Source organism: Benincasa hispida, chromosome 2, assembly GCF_027475165.1.
Source record: "Benincasa hispida cultivar pf3 chromosome 2, pf3_genome.v1.1, whole genome shotgun sequence".
Lineage (NCBI taxonomy): Eukaryota > Viridiplantae > Streptophyta > Magnoliopsida > Cucurbitales > Cucurbitaceae > Benincasa > Benincasa hispida.
The window spans coordinates 54,775,135-54,797,541 of record NC_143479.1 but is presented as its reverse complement, the minus strand read 5'-3'; the positions used below and the strand labels follow the sequence as shown (position 1 = coordinate 54,797,541).

The window sequence follows — 22,407 nt, the reverse complement described above, 5'->3', positions numbered from 1 at the left end:
ATGATCGTCTACTATTTATTAAACGATCACTTAGTAAAACCTACACGATCATGTAGCTTCTTCTAAACGATAAACACACAGTTATACGATAGCTCTTTCTCTCCTACTTGCTTTTCATCTACACAATTTATCTTTTCTCTGACCTCTACTAAATTCACCAAAGACCACACTTTGGATTCTCACTCCAAGAATACCAAGGGCTCCAATTGGTGGTGTCGCCCCCACTGCCTTCTTGTTCGTGATTGTTCGTGTTGCTTCTGTTTGTGTAGACGATCGTGCTGTTACAGCCGACTTATTTGCTGGGCGATAGAGTTCGCGTAGAGGTTCTTCCGCTGCGTCTGAGTTCAATGTTTGAAGAGGGTCTTCAACTGGTATGAGAACTCTTTTCCTTGTGTTTTTATTGTTCGAAGCATGCCGTTAATTAGTGTGAATTGCATAACTGTTTGATAGAATGTGTGTGTGGTAATTTCGGTCACAATGAAATCGAAAAGATTCGAATGCGCTCATGAATGCTCTTCGTTAAGAGTTCCTTCATAGAGAGTCCTACGAAAGTAAGTGTTAAACTCATGTTTTATCTAAAGCATCAAGATTTTAAAAGGAAGCTAAAGCATGAATTTCTTAAGAAAGCTAGATAATGTTCACTAAAACACATGGTTTAATGTCAAAAGCCATGCTTGTCAGCGCAAGGTTGAGGTTATATGAGTTAGTTTCATAAACTAAGCATTCCTACATCTTCAAAGTATGTTTTTATACAAATGTTTTACTAGAGAATTCCTTAAAATAGTTCTTATGTTTAGTTATGAATGATTTGCTCCTAGTATTTCAACGCATGACTTATAGTGAACAAATTACTCATGAGTTTTATACATGATTTCATCTGAAAGAGATTAGCTCAAATGTTCTAGAGCATGATGTTTTCATGTACAATGCATGCATTCCTAATGATTATGTGTTTATTTGATGATATTCCCTCAGAATGATGTGTTAATAAGGAATACTCTTTTAGAGTTCTTATGAGAAATATGTTTTAGTACCCTAGTTATGGAACCTAATACTAAAGGTTGTGAAGGTATCATAGTCCTGTTACCAAGGAAAATCTCTACGTGCACGTAAGAGTATTATAGACATTGTTGGTGAAGTGGAATTCCACCTCAGCTACGATTTTCGACGTTGGGAATGTGAGCAAGAGGGGCTCCACCCAACTAAGGTTTAGAAGGGTACAAAGATTTTATATGATTGATTCATAAGTTCTTTTCAGGGTTTTCAGAATTATTATTATCATATGATGATATTTTATTATTTGATGAGCTTAGTGATAAGCCTATTTTAACCCTGGAACTATGGGGATGTTTTCAGTGATATTTGTTTTATGAATCTTCCAATTTTAGCATATTATGTTCTGAGTTTGGAAGTCTATGATTTAAGTGGACTCTGATTTTCACTAAATTATCTGGGAGTCCGACGTTTTGCCATATGTGCACAAAGGATTTTTCTAAACTAAAGCTAGAAGAGCATGCTAATGATTTTAGAAGTTGCTTGCAAAATGATTTTTCGCAGTAAAGGCTTATATTCTTAAACATGCCACTCACTAAGCTCCCCATTCACACTTTCCAATGTTTTTGTTCCCCTCCCCCCAGGTAGCAGGAGAGTAACGATTCTAGGATTGCGGGTTGCTTGATAAAGAAATTTCAATCTGCCACCGTTGTAAAAGAGTTTGTTAGTTAGGTGTTAAACTGGAAGTGGTCAATAATTAGTTAGTCTCTACAAAATTAGAGTCAGAGTTTGGCTTGTAATAAGCTATCTCCTGAATGATGATGTTGTAATTAGAGTATTGTAATGATGAGTTAAGTTTTGTTCTATGATAGAATTACTAATGAGCAGGTCCACAGAATTAAGCCCACAGTAATGCAGACTCATAAGATGTGAGGCTAACAGGTTCAGTTCGGATAGATGTCATAAGAGAGTTGGCATTTTCTGTCTTCACACCTCCTCTTAGGTTAAAAAGGTAACTTGGGAGGGAATGTGACAAAGTATATGTCAATTTGACACCCATCATTTTAGTATACATATATTCATATGAGAGTGAAAACTCGAGCTTCCAACTTAACTATGTCCAATTAAGCATTCTTTTATTAAGTTACATATTACATCTAAAAAAATGTTTGTCAGAGTTTTAAGAAAATATCTTTTTATTTTTAAACTAATCGACTCTATATATCATTTCTAATAAAAGTTGTAGGTTTGAATCGTCACTTCAAAGAAATGTTGACTTGAAGTTTTGTCTATGCTAACATTTTGTGTATATATACAAACACATAGAATCCTAGAGTTGGAATATTCTAATTTTTTAATGGTTAAAAAAAACTAAGCCTTGTTTACTACAAGAAATTTAGTGTGATATAGTACAGAATTTGTAATTGGATTTTTTTTTTTTAAAAAAAAGATAAATTACAAATTTGACTCTTAAGGCTCTTACAAATTTGAGTCTCAGAGCTCATTTAGATAATAGATATTGTTTCATGAGTATGAATATTAAATATATTGGATTTAAATTTTTACTATATTTGGAAGAAGAGGAACTGTCGGTTACACAACGGTCAGCGAGATTGGCATCTACTGTGTTTTAGCTTATTGTATCTATGGTTCGTGTGCGTGCTACTTCGTGGGGATCGATCTTCATGGACTTATCTAGTTTGTCTGATTTTTTCACTCTTTGTTTGGTTACTTTAACCCTATTTGTCCAGTTTTGAGGTCCCCAGATTGTGGGGGTGTCTTTTGTTCTTCTGGATGTTTTGTTATTTGTTCGTATGGTTCTTTTTGTTGGTTCTGTTTTTCGCCACTGTTCGACTTTATAGGTGCTCTTTTCGCGTTGGTGCCTTGATCCCAAATTGTGGGATCACTCTTGTTGTTGTATAATAATATTACTTATTCAAAAAAAAAAATTGGGTTTTAAATGTTAGAGATATAATGTATATGTTTGGATAGATAAGGTAATTTAATGTCTGAAAATTAAATATATGTGTTTGATTTATCAATGTTGTATATAGAAAATGAAATTAAATAATTACTTAATTAAATATAAGATAACAACTAATGTAGTCATAAATAAAATTTAGCATTATTTAATATATTATTTTATTATTTATTATTTAGTCATTTAAAAATAGAAATAAATTAGGGTTGTTTTCAAATATAGGAAAATGAACCAAAATATTTATAAATATAGCAAAATATCATAGTCCATCCATGATAGCCCGTGATAGAATACTATCTGGACACAGAGTCTATTGCACTCTGTCACAAATAGACTGTGATATTTTATTATTTGTAAATATCTTTAGCAATTTTGTCATTTAAAATAATTTTTCAATAAATTAATATTTTTTATATTAACTTTAATTATACATTAATTTAATGATTTAATTTAGGTAAACAAATATAAATTAATTACAATATTAATAATTAATGTAAATTTTTATATTAAATAGTTTAGATAACATAAAATATTTATTAAATAATATAATTATATTTAATAATTAATTAAAATTAATAATTAAAAAAACTAATATTACTTTATAAATTAACCAGGCTTATTTTTCATGTTCATCTCCCAAATATAAAAATCCCACATGTTTGTAGGGTATTAGAAAACTTATGTCAGATAGGTTTAGTTCATTGATAATAATATCCTAATTTTTTTTAAAAAAATCACGTGAAATAAACAAACATATTAAATGTCTGTTTGAAATCTCACGGCAAAACCTGTTTGAACATCAAACTTAAATACTAAAATAATAAAATATTATAAGAAATATATATTAAAAAAATTCACTAAAATTAATAATTTTTATTAAATAAAAATACTACTAAACCTTCTAAATAAAAATGGTAACGACCCAACCTTTTGAGTACTCTAACAAAGGTCATTACAACTAAATACACATTTAAAACCCATATATTTTGTTAAAAAAAATCATTAAAACAATAAGGATAATTTTTCCAAAATAAACTAGAAAACAAATAAATAAAACTTTTATTCGGGTCCCCTAAAAATAATATTCATAAAGAAAACATTCAAAACATTAAAATTTATTGTCTCACATTAAATTCTAGTTTCAAAACATTTAAATGACAAAAACATAAACTGAGCGGAAGCGATTTCTCTTGTCCCCATATGGCTCTGTCACGAGTCCCGTTTGAAAAACATAAAGGAATAAAAGATGAGTATAATAATACCCAGTAAGTGACCCGCTACTAGGCCCTTGAGGTTACCTGGTAGTTAGTTTATCTAAGTATCGGTGTACACCCATCATATCAGTCGTAGTGATCCCGAAGGAACACTCATCAGTCATAGTGTGTAACCCGAAGGTCCACCAATCAATCGACATGAACCCGAAGGAACATGAATCAGTCATAGTGTGTAACCCAAAGGTCCACAAATAAACCATAGACATGAACTCGAAGGAACATGCAGTCGTAGTGTGTAACACGAAGGTCCATAAATCAGTCATAAACATGAACCCGAAGGAACATGAATCAGTCATACATGAACCCAGAGGAACATGAATCAGTCGTAGTGTGTAACCCGAAGATCTACAAATCAGTCATAGACATGAACCCGAAGGAACATGAATCAGTTGTAATGTGTACACCTGCCTAGATAAGAAAAACTAACAGGAATCCTATAACTTAGCATGCATCAGTTTTCATATAACTCCTATGTTATATTTTACAATTGTTTAACTTAGGGGTAAAATTTCATATATATCCTCAGTCAATGGTACAATCAACATAACAAACCAATCCAATCAAGTCAGTCAATGCTATTAAGTCATGTAGTTCAATTAGTCATAAATTAGCAGTCCCAACAGTTTAGAATTATCAGTCAAATCCGTCTTAGCAGTCTCAATAAACATTCCATGTCATCTTAAGTAACCAGTTCATGTATTCTTAAGTAAATAGTTAAAGTAATCATAAATAAGCAGTCCAAGTGGTAGGGACGATTGGTTCAAAGGCGAACTAGTAGAAAGACACTTACCTCAAGTTTTAATCAATACGAACTCAAACAACCTTAATTTTTATTTGCCCAAAAGATCACGAACCAAGTCCTAAGTGATAAACCAAAAAATAGGATTTCCAAAATAAGGCCAAAATTCTCAATCAACCAATTTACGCCATCCATTAAGGCCAAATATTTACAACCCCAAGGTCTAATTACTTACCCAAATTGTCTCGAAATTGATCGCAAATTTGATGAACAACACTTCAAAATCCTTTGGTTCTTGAATCAAACCCTATACCAACAATCAAAATTAATTCCATCATTTAGGACATAATTCCAATCACAACTTAACCCGAATGTCTTTAAACAACTTATCCAATATGTGGTTTGATCCCAAAACCATTTTGAAGCTTCAAAATCAACACAATCCAACAACTATATCACCAAAATCAACCTTTAACTTTAATAGACAACAACTTTAGACCTTTTAATCCAACCTCCAAAAAATCACAATTAAAACAAAAGTTAAGCCGACACTTAGTGGGTATCCAAAAATTCTCAACAAAGACCCCAAACCTTATAGAAAAAAGGGTGCCTAACAACTTTAATCTTATCAAAAAGTAACTTAAGTGTCTACAAAATCCAATTTCGACATCAAAACAATATGGGTGAGCCAAAACTTAAACCAAAATTTGATGGGCATTCAAGATCTTCCAAGAAAACCCATAAAACATCAAATAACTTACCCAAGATATCAATTCCGGTGACAATGGCGTCAGCGGCGGTGGCAACCATAGATAGGCAATGGGTGTTGCAGTCGGACAGTATAAATTGTTTAGGCTAGCGGCTAGTAGTGAGGGTCTTGCATGAGGAGGGTTTGTGAGAGTAAGAGAGAGGGAATTTCCAATTTTACAGATTTTATTCAACAGTGATTACGAACAAAAAAGAGCTTCAAACAACGATCCAACCATTCAAAATAAAACTCTATATGTCCCGAATAGAATAACCAAATTTAAGCACGATACAGCGGTTCAAACTCCGACAATCAACAAATTTTATGGAAGCTGTTACTGAAAAACCGAATTGTTTTCTCCCCGATTTTTTTTTGCCTCTTTTCACTATCCTTTAATTTCGAAAAAATCTCAATTCTTTCATTTTTTTTTTCAAATTTTAAAAATATAAATAAAATTCTTTATAACAATATCTCAAAAATATCCAAAAATTCTATTAAATTAAGAAATCAATTAACTTAGCAAATTACCTTAATTTAGGCTTCAAAAACCAAAATTAAATAGCATAAAATCCATCAATTTGATACAAATTAAATCCTTTCAAATATTTAAATCAATTCAAAACCACATTTAATTAATTATCTCCTTAATTTTTTTTAAGTTGGCTCTAAAATCTTAAATCAAGCAAAATTCAATATTTTTAAGATAATTAGTTCGAATATCCAATCAATTAAAACTCAATATCTTTAAGAGCTTTTCAATTATTTTAGTTTAATTCCAATTTCCAAAAATGAAAGGGAAATTAAAACTCAATATCTTTAGATAACTAACTTAAATTTTTCTGAAATTAAGGATGTTACAAAAACAATACTAAAAAAGTATAATATTATAAAATAAAAAAACAAACAAACAATACATTACTAATTATCAAACTTAAGTACAAAAAAAAAAACAAACAAAAAAATAAACAAAATTTTAAAATTACGAATAACCAATAAAAATTTTTTTGAACATGTTAGGATTAATGTCCTAAATCTCTTGTACTCTCGTAATTTGTAAACATTGTTATTAATAAAATAATTGTTATAGTATGAGCATACACTAAATCCAATAAACTAAGATCCTAGGTTATTTTATGTAATTTAAACAAGTATGCATAGACATATATGTGGTTCTTGTTTAAATAATAATCTAAACAGTTTGTAGTAGATGGATAAAGTTGGGTACCTTATCCTGGTGATACTACGGATATGACCCGTAGATGTTACAAGTGCTACAAATGATCTGATCCTGATCATTTAGGTGGAGACATGTGAACGGAGTATCCTATACAAAGGGTTTGTATAAGACCGGATAACGAAATGGTTAGTCTCATTATATAACACCGTTAATAACATAGACTCCATTTCACCAAGATGACCATAAGTGACATGACATGAATCCTAAGTGAGTTGTGAACTCCTGCTCATGAAGGCGGTCATTTGATTTGTATGAGTGAGAGATATGACCAGATTGTCAACTCAATATGTCTATCATTTTGGGGATTCGTCCGATTGAGGAGCTGGAAACACAGCTACACAAGACGGAATTCACTTCTTCCTAATGTCAGGGTAAGTAGATAAATTGTTCCCTTAAGGGCTTATCCCGAGACTTAACAATGTGACCACGCCCTCTCTTGGCTCAGGAGGGATTAATCATAGTTGGACTATGACTTATTGTTCATTAAAAGAATTAGTGATACTTAAAGAGTTAGATGTAACTACAGGGGAAAAACGGTAATTTTGTCCAACTGTACTTACGAACAATTTGTGAAGAGTCATCGCGTTGTTGACTGGTTATATCCAATGGACACAGAAATATATCTGTAGTGCAAAGAGTGTAGCTATCAATCTTTAGTAGAATGACTGACAATTAATGGATGTTGGGTAATTTAATTAAAAATTTTAATTTAATTATCCAAGTACCATTAGAGCTTCAATTTACAAGTTCATAAGGTCCCTTCTGTAGCTCAGAGATTTAATGGAGAATTAGTTTTTGACTAATTTGAATTGTTCGAATTAATTGAGGAAAATTAGTTATATATGATATAATTATTTAAATTAATTATATGTGATATAATTAATATAATGTATTAGATACATTATAATATAAAGTATTTGGATAGGATTTTGAATATATTTAAATACTAATTATATGAATGAGATTCATATAATTAAATTTATGTTAAATACCATAAATAGTTGAGAGGAATTAAATACTTGAATATGATTCAAATATTAATTATATGAATGAATTCATATAATTAAATTTTAATTTAAATGTGATTTATATTAAATGTCATGCATAGTTGGGAGAAAATAAAATTATAAGTTATGTATTATATTTTACATAACATATAATATATGTATATATATATATATTAATTTTAGTTAAATTACATTATATTTATATTTAATTTAATTAAAGGGAGGGAGTTCCCTCCCCTAATTTTCTCAGCCAAAAACATGCAGTGTGGGTGGTTCAGAGTGTTGAATGTATTCATCATCTTCTTCCTTGAGATAACAGAGAAAAGTTCTCTCTGGTAAAAATCTTCTCCTCCCTCTCATCCTTTCATCCCTCTTCCAAAAATTGTACAGAGCCTACTACTCCTGCTGAATTCTAACCCCAAGATAATACAGAGGGTTCTCAAGTGGTGGTACCCAATTGAGATTCCATATTTTGGAGATCGAGGGATTTAAATTTTTTTGGCTTCAAGGGTAAGTAAATTTTCTTCCCTAATTCTAAGTTTTGTAAAAAATTAAAAATCAAACTCAAATACTAAAATAATTGAATATTATAAAAAATATATATAGTAAAAATTCACTCAAATCAACAATTTGTATTAAACAACAACAAAAAAAAAAAACTACTAGACTTTTTTTAATGCACTAATACAAAAAGAATAACATGTTCTTTGTTTCTTAAACAACAACCAGAACTATAATATATATATATATATATATATATATATAATAATAATAATAATAATAATAATAATAATAATAATATTATGAGAATAAAAACAAAATTTATAATTATTTTTTTAAAAAAATGAAATTTAGTTGAGTAAATGTACAAACCTCACAATTTGATGGATGAATGTGAGAAAAAAGAGGAATTAGTAACAATTTTTGGAAGAAGAAAGGAAAAAAATGATTTGAGAGACAAAGAGCCAGAAAGGGAGAGTGTGATTTGGCAGAGGCAGAGGCAGAGGCAAAGTGTGATTTGGAAAGCTTGTTGGTGGGATTAAAAAGGCGTAGTTCGAATGTTGAAAACTTGGTCCAACGATTAATGCGTGCAGGTGAGCATTGGAAGGAATAAAAATGGAAGTGAATAAAGCTACTGATGATCAAAAATGATCTGATGGATGAGACGAGATACAAGTTGGGCAGACCATGCAGTATGTTGAATGTTGAAAACTCTACTTATGTAGGTCGAGTTTTCAACATTCGACTTAACCCTATATTTTGCCGCTTATACAGGTTGAGTTTTGAAAACTCGACTTAATTTCTCACTTCGTCCTCGAACTTCTAAAAAACTCGACTTAATTTCTCACTTCGTCTTCGACTTCTAAAAAAGTTACCGAACTACAATAAATCCTTAAATACTTTTAAAACTGCCATAATTCCCTAAATATTTCTACAATAAAACCTTCGGCTAACAACTCTTCCTTTTTCTTTTTAAATGTCAACCATCCAGCTTCAAAAAAAAATGCCAATGTCCCATCAATAAATTCATGGACATCGATCTTCACCTAAATGTCACATTATATATTTAATTAATTTTATGTTTAACTTTAATAAATTTATTAGATCTTATAAACCTAATTTTGAAAAAGGACTAAAAAATGATCCATTTGAAATATTAGTGATCAAATGTACCTATTCTTAAATCTCAAAGATCAAAATGGATTTTTATTTTTTTATTTTTTAAATTATAACATTTCGAAACTCAAACCAAATAAAAATTAGACTCAAAATTTTAGAGTAAAAATACATCTATTTTTTTCTTTTATTTTTCATTCAATACAACATTTGAGGTGTGAAGATTCAAACCTCTAACCTTTTAATCAATCCTTAGCCAAAGGCTAAAGATAACATTATTCAAGTTTCCTTCATAAATACATACATACATCTACTTATTTTCTATACAATTCTATTTGTGTGGAGGAGAAAGAAAGATAGCATGCATTCTATACAATCTTTCAAGCTTGAGGGAATCCCAGGGCAGGATGGTAATTTCACCGAAGGGCATGATTGTAATCATGGAAATGGAAGTTTTTGTAAATGTAATGAGAAAGCCACCTTGAAGCAGCAAAGCAGAGGATAGCCATAGCCACCATCAAAACTCTAGCAGCTCCTGATACCAAACTCTGCTTTGTTGCTGCAAATATTCCAAGTGAAGCAATGGAGATAACCTGCAATACAACTTCTAGTGCATTGAGGCCCTTGTATGCCACCCTGCAACTGCTGCAGCTCACCACATGAGACCAGTACCTGAAAACATCCCCCCGCCTTCAACTTTCAATTTGTTTATGTATGAAAATATCGATGTTGCCACATGAGAAGTAAAATATAAAACAAAGTGCAGAAACATGACAGGAATAGAACTTGGTGGGATTTTCACATCATTTGCAAGTTTTGATGGCAGTGACTCACTAATTGTCACACCCACTGAATCTAGGATGATCTGTGACGACAGTATAATCCAACTCCAAGAGTGCAATAGAGTTTATTGTCAAATATATTTTTAACTTAACAATGAACTTCATATGCAAATGCTGCATATACAAAATAGCAAAAATTATACTCTTATCAAGACCTCAATGTCTAGCAATATGTAGTTACAAAAGGTGATATACAAGAACTAATGGAATTGGTGGCAGTTTCTGATCCTAACGACTTTGAAATTGAACAATAGTACAGTTAGGGGATTGTTTAACAGTTGTTATCGAAAAGATTTTTTTGTTTAGTCCCTTTCTGAGTGGCGTGTGAGAGAAAAAAAGATAATTGTACGAACTTTGATACCTCTAAGAGGTGGATGACCTGTGAGAATAAGCTATGGAAACATAAAGATAAAGAAGTTAAAACTAATTGTCCAAGCATTATTTTACTGAGATTTTTTTTTTTTTCCTTTTTTAAAAGCAAAAGACAGTCTTTTAAAATAGTAAATACCCCCAAACAGCCCTTAAATCACACAAGTTTTAAAGAATAAGGATAACAGAAAGGGGTATCAAAGAGATCCTCATGTCTCTGACTTTAAGGCCGAACTTATATGTATTTTGACTAAACCCACAGACAAACACATTTGAAAAGAAGAAACTCGTATGATTTTATTATTATTATTATATCTAAGATAGGCCAATCATGGCTACCATATTTGATCCACGATCTCCTAGATATTGGAGTTCTAACTCATGCATCGAAATGAATAAGTGTGCAATTAACATTACGAAGTTGTGAGAGAGTTACCTGTCCATTAGCTGTTCCTTCGGAGGGGATGGAGGAAGAATGCCACTGAACTTGCCTCTCCAATCAACTTGACCATCAGAATATTTGTTCAACCACCTTCTGAAGGCAACAACTTTGGCGTCAGACTTGGTTGGCACAAAACAAGCTTTCTGCCAATTTGAAGGGCCAACATCCAATATCTTCCTCTCCTATAAAAATGTACTCAAAAAGCTTATATGATGAATATGAACTTATAAACCTCATATTTTCCTTTTTTTTAGCAATTTAGTGCAGTCAACATTTAAGCTTAACAAGCAGTGTTCATTAGGTTCTGTACAGGAACAATTCATTGAAAAAGAAGAGAGCTCTTTAAGGGTCATGATGAAGTTCTTCCAACAGCAGAACAGAAATGTAAAATGGAGAAAAGAGAAACAATGAAAAGTTAAGGGCTCATTCATAACATTTTTTTTTTCCTTCAAGTACACTGATGCTATCACCATCACATATAATGAGGGTAAGCTTTGAAGTTCATTTCATCATAGACCGAGAGTAATTTCCTAAACTTTTGAACCATCTACTCTCAAATACTATCAGCAAGTTGAAATACTGAATATTGATGGGGAGTAACCCAACTCAACCATTGTAAAACTTTGATCTATACTTTGCGAAACTTAAGCAATGTGCTGAAAATATGATAGTCTTTACCTCCACATGAAGAAGATACAAATCTGAATCTAAGATGAGGTTTTGTCCCACATGAAACACCCATCTTGGAATAATTCGGTCAATCCATACAGCAAAATTTCTTAGAGATACAAATATTAATCTGCTTTTACCCGGACCAACAGGAATACACATAAATATTAGCATCGCTTTTCTCTGAGATGTGTTTGGGGCCACCTAATACAACCAAAGAGGATACACAATAATACCCAAAAGTGGAGAGAAATAAATCTAGATAATGCGAAAGAGTGAAACTTTTTATCGCCCAAAAATGTATGCAAACTTGCAAAGGAGGTTTCTAGATTTATACCGTATTGTTTTCACTCGATAAGAGAGCTCCATTGTCTTGACGATTTGAATCTCTTTTCTTAGAAGGTAGACTAAAAGAAGTGTAAAAAACACAAGGTGCAAAAAACTGGCTAGTTCCCAGTTCCTGGTTAGTGATGAAACCATTTACATCTAAGTCTCTCACAACTATGTCAATTGGTTTTCCTCCTTCTCTATCTGCTTTCTCTGTGAATTCCATAGATATTAGCCATGAGATCCAATTAAAGATAGAGAAAATCATAAATAGTTCTTTTTCCATCCCAAAATACTCATCTGTTCTTGGGCTGTTGCCTTCCCATTATCCCATAATGAGCATATGGGACATGTGCTGGGTCCATAAGATTCTCAGTCAAAACCTCATACCTGAAAGTGCAGAAAGACAGAGTAGTTGAGTAAACAAAGGTCTTCTCTATGCACTTGATCTCCTTCTTTCAATTCATCAATGTTATTGTTAACTTATACAGTTCAACTTCTTTGGTTCAATGAAGATAAGTTATATAGCTGACCCTATTAGACCGTTCTTGGAAGAATAAGATCGTGATCTTTCTGTTAAATAGATCTCCTCAGCTTACAATCAATCTTCTTTCGGTGAAAAAAAAATTAAACAAAACCACATTTTTCCTATGCCACTTGGATCCACACATTTCCACACCAAATTCATCCACATACAACATAACTTCCTCGATATTCCTCTACAACTAGACTAAATAAGAGTAAATAGAATACAGAAAACTAAATAGTGACAATTTGTCTCATCATACCCATACGGAAGATCTCTGTTACTGATTAACTTGGTAAATGACGGATCATCCAATTCGGGGATGTAAGGGGGTTTTTTCTTCACCAAAATATCTTTGTACTGAGGATCACTATTGGGCCAAAACCATAACATTTCATTCTGCACAATACTGGGATAAACAGCAACACATGCCCTTTTGGATGTGTGAACCTGCAATATATCACCGAAAGTAAATAATGGATAAATTTAAATTTAAGTGTAATATCTAACTTCAAAAGTTTCCTAACTTTAAAGTGTCTGATTTCTTTCATGCAATCTCTACCATTAAGACCAACATTGTTAACTAAATTTAAATGATGACATGAAATGTTTACTGGACAGGCATCTCAATTGAACAAAATAATCTGGAGCAAGCAGCATATGGAATCTCTTTTGCAAGCATCACTCAATTATGTTCAGCTTTATAGTTCCTTCAAAACAACTAATGTTAGTCCAATGGTCATGTCAGGTCAAGATCAGAGATAAAATACAAATTCAAAGATTAATCAAAACACTAGAAAATTGAAGATTAAACAGAAACAGCCACAAAGTTCAATCTCTAATTTAAGCAACAAAGGCATAAACGTCAGTTCACAAGGAGAAGACGGTTAGAATCAGCTCATTACCGGAGGGCCATCGGGGGGCGCCTGAGGGATGAACTTACAATCACCGGAGCCATTAAAACACCAGCCATGATAAACACATTGCAATCTCCCCCATTGATCAATCCTTCCTTCAGACAACGGAGCCAATCTATGCGGACACAAATCATCAAACACTTTCCATGCACTTTCGTTCTTATCCCACCACACCACTACATCAATCCCCATTACCGTTTTCCCATGTGGTACCCTCTTATCGAGGTCACAAATCGGCATAATCGGGTACCATTGCGCATACCAATCGAATCTCTCCTCTCGCCGTTCACTCTCAGCCTCCACCTCAAAAGGATTGGCAGATTCTTCGGTTGAAATGGCGGATGATGTGATAGCACAAAGCTTGAATCTTCGACTGTGTTTGTTGATCGATGAAGAAGACGATGAGGAGAAAAGAGGAATCTGCAAACATTGATTCGGAAATTGGGGTTTGTTCAGTATGGCAGTGAAGTGAAATGGAGAAGAAGAGAGTTTGAGAACGTCCATGGCCGAAGCTTGAACTCCGAATGGAGGAAGTCGGATATGGGAAGTGCAGGGCTGTTAGAATTAATCGCATGGTTTCTAGAAAGAAGAAGATGATGAGTGTAGATTTTCAAAATTTTTTGTGGTCATGAACATGTCCAGCATTATTGAAGATTAAAAGAAATTTCACCTTGCAATTTGCACACATGGATTTGAGAGAATTTTGCCCTTTTTTCTAAATTTAAGAATTTTGCCCTCTACTTACCTAAATTTACAAATTTACCTTTACGTGACGTTTGGTCCATTGAGTGAAGATGATAAGTCATGTCTTTGTACGTTGGAGTTAGTAAATTTTTTTAAAGATAAGATGGAGTTAGTAAGTTTGTATTTGGGTATAGAGTTGTAAAATTGAATTCATCGTCAATTGAGAAAAGTACGATGAAGTAAGTTACTTGATAAATGTGAAAAGTAGAGACAAAAGGGAAGATGGAGTTTTTTAGTAAATGTGAAAAATATTTTAAAAAATGAAGTTACTCGATAAATGTGCAGTTTAATGATGTTTACTATTGAAGTTGAGTTGTTTATACCAACTTAATAAGTTTGGTGGGACAACCAGCCCTTTACTTTCATTTTCTCTCCTCCTTTCTCTTCTCGATTTTTTCCTTTTTCTTCCTTGTCAATCTTCCCGTCTCCCTCCTCGTCTCGATTTTTCTCTCCTCCTTTCTCTTCTCAATTTCTTTACTTCCTTTCTCTCCCTCGTCTACCCCATGGGTTTTCTTCTTCATGGCTTTGTGTCTTCTTCTTCATGGGTTAATCTTGTCTGTTTTGTGTTGCAATGCAAGAGTGAGAGGCACAAATTGTACTCACAATGTTATGTTTTGGTAATTTCACCTGAACACGATATTAGCAAATGGTCAAAATACCTCAATTTCAAAAAGTAGGCAAATTTCAAAAAAAAAAAAAAAAAAAAATGGATCAACCATCGGATGGACTTGAGGATTGACAACTTTAAAATAAAAGGAACTTAATATTTTCATTATACCAATTTAAATATTGAAATTTTGAAAGTGTATCAATTTACATTATACACCTAAATTTTGTGGTTGTATCAATTTAAACCATAAATTAATAATATTACCAATTTAAATATTGAACATTTGAAAGTGTATCAATTAACACAATTCTTCAGTCTTAGTTCGAAAAATATAGTATGCTACATATTATTTCAATTTAACTTCTAAATTGTTTATAAGTGAATCAATGTAATCCATTTATTAAGATTATATTTGAAAATCGTCAATGCATTCAATTCTTACACGTGAAGACTTCTTCAATTATCGGATTAATAAAACTATTATACCTCGAATTGGGGGACATGAATAAACCAAGATCACATTCGTATGAGGGATTTGAAACTGTGAAAATATGGTTGAAAAAGGCTTAAAAGAATTGAAATGAGCTACCTATACCAACAAGGTACACTTTCTTTTTCGATGACTCAATCGTAAGAACTTCAAAGTTAAGCATGTTTGGCTTGGAGTAATCTTATTTTGGGTGACCTCGTAAGGGATATAGGGAAATGTGGTAGCCTGACCTTGATAGTAAGGTTATATTTTAGGAGGACCCAGATTAAAGTTTTGAGTTATTTGAATATTTATTTTATTAAAGTTATTAATTTTACGAAACTTATTTGGTTTTAGTTAAATTTGCTAAAGGGTTTTGTTTCGAAATTAATGCATGCATGTAGTAATGACTATGTTAGCGGTCTTAGAAAGTCGGGTCGTTACAAAAAATAATAGACAATTAGAATTGATGCATGGAAAAATTAAAAAAAATAATTGAGAGTCTAAATTGATTCATTTATGAAACTTTATGAATTTAATGGATAAAATTATAAGTTTCACACGATATTTAAAAAAAAAAAAAAAAAAAAGGTAATGAGAGGGGTGAATTGATACACTTACAATAATTTAGGATTTAAATTCATACAATCCCAAATTTAAGTGGTGTAAATTAATATTTTCTCTAAAATAATTAAATTCCTCAACCCATTTAAAACAATTTATCTTAAAAATATTATTGAGCAAACATCAATTTTGAAGATTGTATTAATTTAAACTTTATCCTAAGTGTATCAATTTAAACTCTTTCGTAAGTTTATCGATTTAAATCTTCCATTATGTTTTATTTAGAAAAACATTGTGTGTAACTTATAGTTTTATCAATTAAATATTTAAACTTATATAAGCAGATTCTCAATTAAAATTTCATTGAAAATCGTCCATTCAGATTATAATTGTCCATTTTATTAAATCAACATTCAAGAAATCTACACATATATAAGAATTAATGCAATGGTGGTTTTTAAATATAATCATAATAAACGTTTTTAATCTATTCACATATAATGATTTGAAATTTTAATTGAAAAAATTAAATGTCTAGTACAATATTTTTCAAACTAAATTGGAGGAATGTGTAAATAGATACACTTACAATTATTAGTTGGAATTTAAATTGATACAACTCTCGAACTTTAGGAATGTATATTGAAATTTCCCTATTATCACAAATACATATATCAGCTTCTATACAATTACTATGTGTGTGTATGAGAGGGAGACAGGAAGAGAGCATGTATTCTATAAATATTTCAAGCTTGTGGTAATCCCAACAAAGGGCACTATGGTAGTTTCACCGAAGGGCATGATTGTAATCATGGAAATGGAAGTTTTTGTAAATGAAATGAGAAAGCCACCTTGAAGCAGCAAAGAAGAGTATAGCCATAGACACCATCAAAACTCTAGCAGCTCCTGATGCCAAACTTTGCTTTGTTGCTGCCAAAATTCCAAGTGAAGCAATGGACATAACCTGCAATACAACTTCTAGTGCATTGAGGACCTTATATGCCACCTTGCAACTGCTGCAGTTCACCACATGAGACCAGTACCTGAAAACATCCTCCCGCTTCAAATTTCGGTTTGTTCGTGTATGAAAATATCGATTAACATAAATGAAATAAAGAGAAAAAAACATAATAGGAAGGGAACTTGGTGGAGATGATAGGATGTGTATGAAGGATTCTCGGTAACGACCTTGAACTTAGAAAAATAGTTAGTTAAGGGATTGTTTTGTTTCATAGTTGTTCTCTAAAAGAGTGAGAATGAAAAGATAATTGTATAGACTCCGATACTTCTAAAGACTTGGTAGATTATATATGAAAAGAACCTAGATGCATCATGAATTGCACCTATCCTTTTGCAGCCCACCAAGTTGGTTCAATTACAGTTTGCCACGTGCAAATTCTTCTTTCTTCTTTTTCTTAAATATTTTTTTAGCCTTTTCTGCTGTGTGATTAGAATAGGCTGCAAAAAATGAGTGTGGTTCAAGATGCACTCAGGTATTGCCCATCATGTGCGTGAAAAATTAACTGCCTTGTGTTCTATTTACTGAGTTATTATTTTAGAAGTTGAAAAACGGCTTTTCAAAATACCCCAAACAGCACTTCAACCACACCAGTTAACAAAGAATAAGGATAACGGAAAGCAAAGAGGTCTTCATGTCTCTGATCGGAGCTAAAAGAAGCCGGTCAACTCTTGTAATGTTATTCACAACAAGTCAAGTTATGAAGAGTTTGTTTGGAATTACTTTCTAAGGGCTTGAAAACAAAGCACTTCAAATAAGTTCCAAGACTTTTTGCAAAATGGGACTCTAGTAGAAATGAATATATGTTGGATTGTGAGACCTAATTTATCTGTATTTTGACTAAACTTACGAGACAAACGTATTTGAAAATAAGACTCTCGTATGTCGTCGTCATCATCATCATCATCATTATTATTATTATACCTAAGATAGGCAATTCGTGGCCACCATATTTGAACCACGATCTCCTAAATATTGGAGTATCTAACTCGTACAATGAAATGAATGCATGAGTGTGCATGTAAATTGTAACATACCGAAGCCATGAATGAGTTACCTGTCCATCAGCTTTTTTTTTGGAGGCGATGGGGGAAGAATGCCACTGAACTTGCCTCTCCAGTCAACATGGCCATCAGAATATTTGTTCAACCACCTTCTCAAGGCAACCACTTTGGCGTCTGACTTGGTTGGTAGAAAACAAGCTTTCTGCCAATTCGAAGGGCCAACATCCAATATCTTCCTCTCCTATAAAAACGTACTCAAAATAATTATATGATGAATATGAATTCATAAAACCTCATATTTTCTGTTTTTTTTTCTCGCAATTTAATGTAGTAATCATTTAAGCTTAACAAGGAGTGCTCATTAGGTGCTGTACAAGAACAATTCCGTGAAAAGTTCATCCCAGAAGAGAGCAATGGTGATGACAAAGTTCCTCCAACAGCAGAACAAGAATGTAAAATGGAGGAAAGAGAAACAATGAAAACAAATTAAGGGTTCATTCATAACGTATCTTTTCCTTCATGTACAATAATGCGATCGCCATCACATATAATTAGGGTAAGCTTTGAGGTTCATTTCATCATATACAGATAGTAATTCCCTAAGGCCCCATTTCACAACTATTTGATTTTTGAAATTGAAGTTTATAAACTCTACTTCCATCTATAAGTTCATTTGTTTTGTTATCCAGTTTCTACCAACTATTGTGAAAAGTTTTGATATGTCCTTCGAAGAACTTGAAACAATGTGCTGAAAATATGATAGTCATTACCTCCACATGAAGAAGATACGAATCTGAATCTAAGACGAGGTTTTGTCCCAAATGGAACATCCACCTTGGAATAATTCGGTTAACCCATATGGCAAAATTTCTCAGAGGTATAAATATTACTCTGCTTTTACCCGGACTAATGGGAATACACATAAATACTACCATCGTCTTCCTCTGAGATGTGCTTGGGGTCACCTGATACAACCAAAGAAGAAATACAAATAATACCCAAAAGAGGAGAGAAATAAATCTAGATAATGCGAAAGAGTATCAAACTTTTCATCGCCAAAAGATGTATGCAAACTTGCAAAGGAGTTTCTAGATTTCATACCGGATTGTTTTCAGCCAATAAGAGAGTTCCATTGTCTTGATGTCTTGAATTTCTTTCCTTAGAAGGTAGATTAAAAGAAGTGTAGAGTACACAAGGTGCAACAAACTTGCTATTTCCCACTTCCTGATTACTGATGAAACCATGTACATCGAAGTCTCTCACAACTATTTCAATTGGTTTTCCTCCTTCTCTATCTGCTTTCCCTGTGAATTCCATAGATATTAGCCATCAGATCCAATTAAAGATGGGGTAAAAAAAATATTAAATAGTTTTTTTTCCACCCAAAAATACTCAACTGTTCTTGGTCTGTTGTCTTCCTATTATCCCATAATGAGCATATGGGACATGTGCAGGGTCCATAAGATTCTCAATCAAAACCTCATACCTGAAAGTGCAAAAAGACAGAGTAGTTCAGTAGACAGAGAGGTCTTCTCTATGCACTCGATCTCCTTCTTTCATGTCATCAATGTTATTGTTAACATATAGAATTCACTCTCTTTGGTTCAATATTTTACAATGAGGTCTACCTAACAGTAACAGTATTTAATTGTGAATGTTCAGTTAAGTAGCTGAGCCGTCTAGTTTTAGACCGTTCTTGGAAGAATAAGGTCATGATCTTTCTGTTCAATAGGATTCAGTCTTCTTCAACTGGAAAAAGGAAAAAGGGGAAAAACAGCACATTTTTTCTACACCACTCAGATCCACACGCCAAGTTTATCCACATCCAACATAACTGCCTTCATAACTCTACAACTATATTAACGAAGATTAAATAGAATGCAGAAACTAAAAACTGACAAATTGTCACTCCATACCCATACGGAAGATCTCTGTTAATGATTAACTTAGTATATGACGGATCGTCCAATTCGGGGATGTAAGGGGGTTTTTTCGTCACCATAATATCTTTATATTGGGGATCACTATTTGGCCAAAACCATAACATGTCATTCTGCACAATGCTAGGATAAACAGAAACACATGCCCTTTTGGATGTGTGAACCTGCAATATACCACAGGAAGAAAAATAGAAAACCTTGTCCAAATGGGAAATATTTAAAATTGGGCTAATATAACCATAATACCAAGTCTTTTAACTATCTTAGAATATGACTATATAGGTAGCTTATGAACACAATGGCACTTTCAATCGCAATATGTCAACAGATTCTGAAAAATGTTCATCAATAGAATCATATGCACTGAGGACAGAATTAGAATGTAAGTTTCGAATCTAAGTCATGTAGTAAGTTTTCAAAAAAGCTTTTCCATATTCTCTCATTTTCTCTCTGTACTCTGCTTTGCTATATCGTATCCTAGCCACCAAGTGCCTCTTTGCCACCTTCCTCGCCAACGGAGCAACCGCCGACATCTGCAACATCCACCAGTTCTGGAATTTCTTCAACATCATAGTCCCTCAAGGCTAAAACCCCTGTTTTTTTACCGACAAATCTCATCAACTCATCAACCTCCACCGGTAACTCCTCCCTCAAATCTTCCTCCCCACCACCAATTTCCCCCCAACCACACCCCACCCCCACCCACTCACTTTCGGATGTTCCAGTCGACCTTTCCCCACCAATCGATTGACAGTCTAAGATCATTATGCATACAACTTTCAGCATTCAAGAAAATTGTGTGTGATTACAGTAATATCCAATACGAAATGGATCCATTGAGAAAAGTTATATTCTTCTAATTTTCATTTAAGGAAATGATGATTCTAAATAAGCAGATTTTCTACTAATGTTTGTTCAATAGTCACGTAAGGTCACCGTCAGACACAAAATGGAATCACAATCCAAATTCTAGGATGTATTCAAAGCTCTATAAAAATTCAAGATTAAACAAAAACAGCCACAAAGTTCAATCGTCAACAAAGACAGTTGGAAGATGGTTAGAATCAGTACCGGAGGGCCGTCCGGGGGCGCCTGAGGGATGAACTTACAATCACCAGAGCCATTAAAGCACCAACCATGATAAACACATTGCAATCTCCCCCACCGATCAATCCTTCCTTCAGACAACGGAGCCAATCTATGCGGACACAAATCATCAAACACTTTCCACGCACTCTCGTTCTTATCCCACCACACCACCAAATCAATCCCCATTACCGTTTTCCCATGCGGCACCTTCTTATCGAGGTCACAAATCGGCAAGATCGGGTACCATTGCGCATACCAATCAAATCTCTCCTCTCGCTGTTCACTCTCGGCCTCCACTTCAAACGGATTCGCAGATTCTTCTGTTGAAATGGTGGTTGATTTGCTTGCACAGAGCTTGAATCTTCGATTGCGTCTGTTAACCGATGAAGAAAACGATGAGGAGAATAGAGGAATCTGCAAACATTGCTTCGGAAATTGGGATTTGTTCACTTTGGTAGTGAAGTGAAGTGGAGCAGAAGAGATTTTCAGAACGTTCATGGCCGAAGCTTTTCACCTGCATGAAATTATTTATATATATATAAAATTTTCGTCATGTTCATAAGTTTGAATCTTACAAAAAGGCTAAATTGACATTTTCCTTTTATAGTAAAAAAGAAGTTTGAAAGATGTAACATAAGTACAAGGAAAATAAAAACAATTTTCTTTTAAATGATTTTTTTAAATATTTTTTTTTCCATTCTAATTGCGGCACCCAAATATTGCTTGAGCTACATTTGAAATTCTACTAAATTGTCCAAAATTTGTCACTAATAAACTCTTTTTATTTCTGTTCTAAAATATTTTAATTCTTTTTTTTTATGAGTATGCAAGATGAGAATTTGAAGTTTCAATTTGTACTTTAAATATTTTGTTGTATCAAATGATTAACTATATTAATTTATACCATTCATTTTTCGTTTGAAAAATATAGTGTGGAATTTATAACTGATTCAATTAAACTCCTAAATTGTATAAGTAAATCAATCTAGACCGGTTTATTAAGGTTGCTTTTAAAAACTGTCAATGTATCGATTCTTACATGTGTGTGTTGATTTCTTCAAATGCCGAATTAACAAAATAAACTATTAGAATTTATGGTTTTAAAATGAAATCTTACCCCAAGAGTCCAAATTGACATGTTTATAAGTTTAGGGGTTTAATTGATAAAGTTATAAGTTTCACACGATGTTTATCCAAACAAGATATAATAAATGTTGTAAATTGATACACTTATAACTTTTTCGAATTTCCATAAAACTGAAACTTGGTTATTTTCATTGA

At 32.8% G+C, this 22,407-nt stretch overlaps 2 protein-coding genes across 2 annotated transcripts; both read right to left on the bottom strand.

Moving 5' to 3' along the window:
- Positions 1–9,751: 9,751 nt before the first annotated feature.
- Positions 9,752–14,376, bottom strand: LOC120071453 (protochlorophyllide-dependent translocon component 52, chloroplastic-like). Its single transcript, XM_090311329.1, is given in 7 exon segments — positions 9,752–10,268; positions 11,244–11,431; positions 11,928–12,122; positions 12,256–12,456; positions 12,542–12,635; positions 13,034–13,221; positions 13,677–14,376. Coding segments are annotated over 7 exon segments (1,638 nt in total). The 5' UTR covers positions 14,193–14,376; the 3' UTR covers positions 9,752–10,012.
- Positions 14,377–16,634: 2,258 nt separating this feature from the next.
- LOC120071658 (protochlorophyllide-dependent translocon component 52, chloroplastic-like) lies at positions 16,635–21,707 on the bottom strand. The gene is made up of 7 exons (XM_039024027.2): positions 21,109–21,707; positions 20,014–20,201; positions 19,495–19,583; positions 19,199–19,401; positions 18,868–19,062; positions 18,151–18,338; positions 16,635–17,118 (listed from the first exon to the last, which is right to left on the bottom strand). The coding sequence occupies exons 1-7, from the start codon at positions 21,622–21,624 to the stop codon at positions 16,863–16,865; spliced, it is 1,635 nt and encodes a 544-aa protein (XP_038879955.1). The 5' UTR covers positions 21,625–21,707; the 3' UTR covers positions 16,635–16,862.
- Positions 21,708–22,407: the final 700 nt, after the last annotated feature.